Here is a 4,884-nt window from a genome sequence, read left to right on the forward strand (position 1 = left end):
ATTGCGTTAAGAGCAAAACCCAAGTGGGGGGGGGGGAAGGGGAAATTCCAACTTGAACAGTGTCACTATAATTTCTTATAAACTGGCCACCACGAAGAAAAATTGAGCCCAAACTTATTCCAATAAAGGAAAAGATTGACTGGGTAAAATGCAGAGAGCAAAGCTGTGGGATCTAATGTGCGATGCAATCTGGTTCTGAACATTACCTTTTTATAGTTTTGCATTGAAATCATTCTAGCAGTACTGAATAATACCTGACAGCCACAGAGGGATTCAAGGAGTGTCTGGCTTGTCAGAATTTTTGAATTATAGTATAATTTTGCATAAAATAATTTTCGGCTGAGGGTTTTTTTCAGATAAAACTGATGGCGATTTCTTCTTTAAATCACGTTTTCCATCTCCGCTTTGAGTTTAAGTCCTGCAGCTTATATTAGTTTATTACGGCCTATATTTTGAAAGGGGCCTGTGGGAACAGAGCTTTCAGTTCTCACTGAAAGCAAATCAATTCAAGCGAAATTCTATCCCTCCACGCAGTCACGAGCGATGTCCTGTGCTGCTGTTCCAGGGACTGGCTGCAAAATACAGAGACACCCAGCAGCCCCTAACAGCTGGAAACAAAAATAGCAACAGCAAGAGCAGGGAATAACATTAAATCCCCATAGAAGTAGGTTTTAAAATTATATCACATCCAGCACCCTTTGTATTTTAACTGTGGTCCCAGTGGGTAAAGTTGTGGTTGCGTTTTCCTTTACCTGGATAACAGCTTTCTTGTCAGCCTTTGGCAAGTTCTTTGCTTGGCGTTCTGCCTCTTCCCACTCTCTCATGACCTAACGAACAAAACAAGAAGCGTGACTTTCATATTTTCGTCTCTTGTCTCAGGGCTTTGCAACAGCCAAGCACTGCAGCTCCAACAGTCATCTTTTTATATTCCTCTCCTCTTTTTATCTCTATTAAAAAAGCAGTTACAACATTTAACAAAGGTAGGATCCTGTTATTAAATTAAACAAAGATAGTACATTTGCGTCTGAACATCGTGCCAAGCTCTCTCAACTCCGTTGTGAAGCAACACAGCCATTAACCAGCCCTCAAGCAAGGGAAGTGGAGGTCTCTATGGGTGAACACACCAACCCCTTTTCATCTCAGACAGAAAGGAAACAGCTTCCATCTATTGTACGTCCTTGGTCAAAATGAGTGAATTTCAACTCGTTCTAATTGACACCTTTTTTGGTACCACAAAAATTTTTAGATTTATCCAGACTGCATCGCTGGCCTTTGAGTAGGACAGATAAGAATTACATGCAATTTGTGCTAGTCTGTCCAGAAATAGGTGTCCAACACTTCAAGAACTGAATATATTTATATCTCAAGCACAACACTGACAGAAAAATGATGTAGGAGAACTTTCAGTACCATTCCTTTCAGTAAGATGAGAGGCCACCTCCTGTAACACATGGCAGTATTTCAACAGTCAGGGAATGAGTTACTCTCAACTTGCTGCCTGTGACATATGAAACCTTCTCGTGGTCTTACTTAGGGACTTTGCTCATTTCATACCTAGACAGCAATCTTCTCAGACAACACATTTTATGCAGGAACAATTGCTCTCACCAAATGCAGTGTACACAAATAAGCGACTTGCTTATCTGCAGGCTTAGCACAATGTCAGAAGAAGACAGAAGAAGCCTAAAAGCAATTACTCAAAATGTCATTTCCTTTCCTTCCTTTCTCACCAAAAAAACCACTCTTCACACTTTCATACCATTTAATAGAAATAGTCAAACATACCCTTTCTAAAGGGGATTTCAGAAAAGCTCAGAGTCCGCATGCACGACTGAAATTTTACCAAGACCAATACCAAAGGCAGGACAAATTAGACCTGCTGTGTCTCACGTCTGCAAGTTGAGTCTCCACCACTCAGCTCCTGTCTCAGGCTCCCCAGTTTTCCCACATGCTGGACATTGCTAATCAGGCTGCTTGACGGACAGACTGGAGAGCACTGGTGGTGCCTCAGGGTATCTGGTTGAGCCTATGCCTTTTAAAAAACAACAACCAAGAAACAAACCTGGGCTCAAAGGAGACTTTTACAAGTCCCAGTCCTTGAAATGTAATCCCTTCTCAGTCCTATATAGGGTTGTAGACCCTAACAGTTAACCAGCATGCAGACACCTGCACTCAAGACTAACTCAGGTATGGGATTTTGTTGTGAAGTTTTCATCTTCCTTTTGACCCAAAGTCTGGGAATGTATTTCAAGACAGCAATAAATCAGTCATAGCAAAAACAAATAGATCAACTCACTCTCAGTGAAATTATCTGTAAGAGATTCTGGCCTCAGTAACAGTCCAAGAGAGTGGAGAGATATATTTTGGGAAGCTAACGTGATGCTGAAAACTTTCAAGTGGGAAATTGTTTTGCCTACTTCTGGGCTTCAGCAGGGGCATGGTTAGTCAGCAGCTGTAAGCACAAAGACCTGAAGTCAAGTACTTAGAAATCACAGTCTTCACTTCACTCCACTGAAACTTAAGTCCCAAGAATTGTACTACAACCTACATAAACTGGCAGCCTAAAAGTACCTCTTCAATTTACATTATCTTCTCAGACAAATACACATTCATGTGCAAATTGCAGCCAAGCTCTAGGAAGGTAGGAAACCAAAATTTACAAGGAGACATTAAAATTCATTTGCAAGGGGTTGTAGTAAGCAGCTGACGACACAGAACATGATGCACGGTGCACTGAAGTTACAGGTCACCCCACCGCCAGTTACTTTCCCAGTACTTTGGCAGAGGAGATTTCACCGCTTCTCTGATAAAGCAGGAGTAGAGGACATGAACCGACACCACAATTCAGAGCACTGTGATGTGTTCTGGAAAAAAACTTATTAATGCTCAGAGTGCTGCTGTGTATTAAGGACACATTAGGTATTCATCTCTTAATTGTATGCTTAGGCCATATGATTGTGGTGGCCAAGGAAACTCAATTCGGGTATACAGGCAGCACCTTTCTAGAGACCTGAAACGTCACTGGTGCCTGGATGTGAACGTTACAGAAAACCCAGAAATTACGGCATTAATTCAAGTCATAAACTACAATGATGTGCTCAAATTTGAGCATTGGCCTAGGTTAGCAACTTTATGATTTTCTTCTCCCTCCTCTCCTTTTATGTCTTCAAATCGCATCTCTGACATCTGCTTAATACTCTTTTTCACTCTGAGTAAGCAGTTCATGGGTTTTCAGAACAACTGTTCCCTTGCCCTCTTTATCCCCCAAACTAACCCTCTGCTAATCCACACGATGAAAACATGTATTGTGGGTAATGTGATAAGGAGACCTTTGGCTAGACCAGGTCTCTCTGCCTGTTTTATTTCTCTAAACCTTTTAAGGCATGGAAGGCAGGATGATAAACTGACAGCCTACCCAGAGAGTTGGGAGGGATATAAATTACAGGCTTCAGAGGTTCAGCTCTGGAGCAACGAGAGCGAATGGCTTGTGAAAAAATACGGAATGACATAGCTGTTTGCAGAAACAATATTCAATGTAAAGATTGCAGAAGCTGGGCTTTGAGTGCTGATTTTTGCAATTGAGAAGACTTCAATGGTTGAAAGCATCTCTGTGTGTATGTTAACTAACTGAACATACAACTGCCCTACAGCTATCTACGGGCAGTCATGCTACCACCCAGAGAAAACTTCTGTCTCACCGAATGTCATTGCTTTAGAGAATCATGAGTGACTAAAATATGCCATAGCACTGTAGGAAACCAAAGAGCAAGAACGGAAAAAAAAATTCCCCAGATAAGCATGTGCAGAAAAAGGCTGAGCTTGGCCTCTATGCACTTATAAACCCATTCTCCTTCTTTGACAGCACAGACCTATCAAAGCCACACAGATTTATGGCTCTTCAAGGCTTGGTGGCTTTGTGCAGGGAAAATGACAACTTCTGGTTGAGATTTAAGAAGCAAGCCATTTCAAAGTCAAACTTCTTCAGAACTCAGGACTTAGTGCCTGGCAGACTCCTTTTGAAATTGGGCTGTAGGGGACAGCAAGAGGGAAGAAGAAGTACGGAAAGCGTCATTCATTACTAAGAGAGATACTAAGCACAAAAATCTCATTATATTGAAAACAGCAGAATTTACTCCCATTTTTTACACTGAGGCACAGAAGCATATCTGCAAGAGAAGAATTTATGACAAATATTTGGATTACAGCAATCAGACCAGCAGAGGTGCTTGCCTGAGGTTTGCTTTGTTAGAAGATCCAAGTCATGCCAGTAAGATGCCTACCTTTGTCAAGGGCTTTTGTTCCACGCTTGAATCTTGACCCTTTTTCTGGTAATAACATCATCAAACCTCTCCAAAGAGCCCTGAGTGTAACTGAGGGGGGTACTCCTATTAAGCTGACAGTCAGTTTTAAGGAAGGAGAGCCCTCCTACACACAATAATAGAGATGGTGGGATCTAGGGAATATAGGGACCATCTTTGTCAGGGACATGGGCAGTGGGATTGAGTGCACCCTCAGCAAGTTTGCAGATGACACCAAGCTAAGTGATGTGGTTGATACTCTAGAGGGAAGGGATGCCATTCAGAGGGACCTTGACAGGCTTGAGAGGTGGGCCCGTGCGAACCTCATGAAGTTCAACAAGGCCAAGTGTAAGCTCCTGCACCTCGTTTGGGGCAATCCCAAACATCGATACAGCCTGGGCAATGAGTGGATTGAGAGCAGCCCTGCCAAGAAGGACTTGGGGGTACTGGTGGATGAAAAACTGAGTATGAGCTGGCAAGGTGCGCTCACAGCCCAGAAAGCCAACAATATCCCGGGCTGCATCAAAAGAAGCGTGGCCAGCAGGTCGAGGGAGGGGATTCTGCCCCTCTACTCTGGTGAGACCCC

General features: G+C 42.8%; 1 protein-coding gene across 2 annotated transcripts in view; it reads right to left on the reverse strand.

The window, feature by feature from the left end:
* The window catches only part of APP (amyloid beta precursor protein), a 194,194-nt gene that overhangs the window by 67,484 nt on the left and 121,826 nt on the right, over positions 1 to 4,884 (reverse strand). For both annotated transcript variants that reach the window (XM_019473070.1, XM_009282925.2), the window contains one exon: positions 753 to 827. In XM_019473070.1, coding sequence (XP_019328615.1) covers positions 753 to 827 — 75 coding nt within the window. The remainder of the gene's footprint in view (positions 1 to 752; positions 828 to 4,884) is intronic.

Source organism: Aptenodytes forsteri, unplaced genomic scaffold, assembly GCF_000699145.1.
Source record: "Aptenodytes forsteri isolate BGI_AS27 unplaced genomic scaffold, ASM69914v1 Scaffold2, whole genome shotgun sequence".
Classification (NCBI taxonomy): domain Eukaryota; kingdom Metazoa; phylum Chordata; class Aves; order Sphenisciformes; family Spheniscidae; genus Aptenodytes; species Aptenodytes forsteri.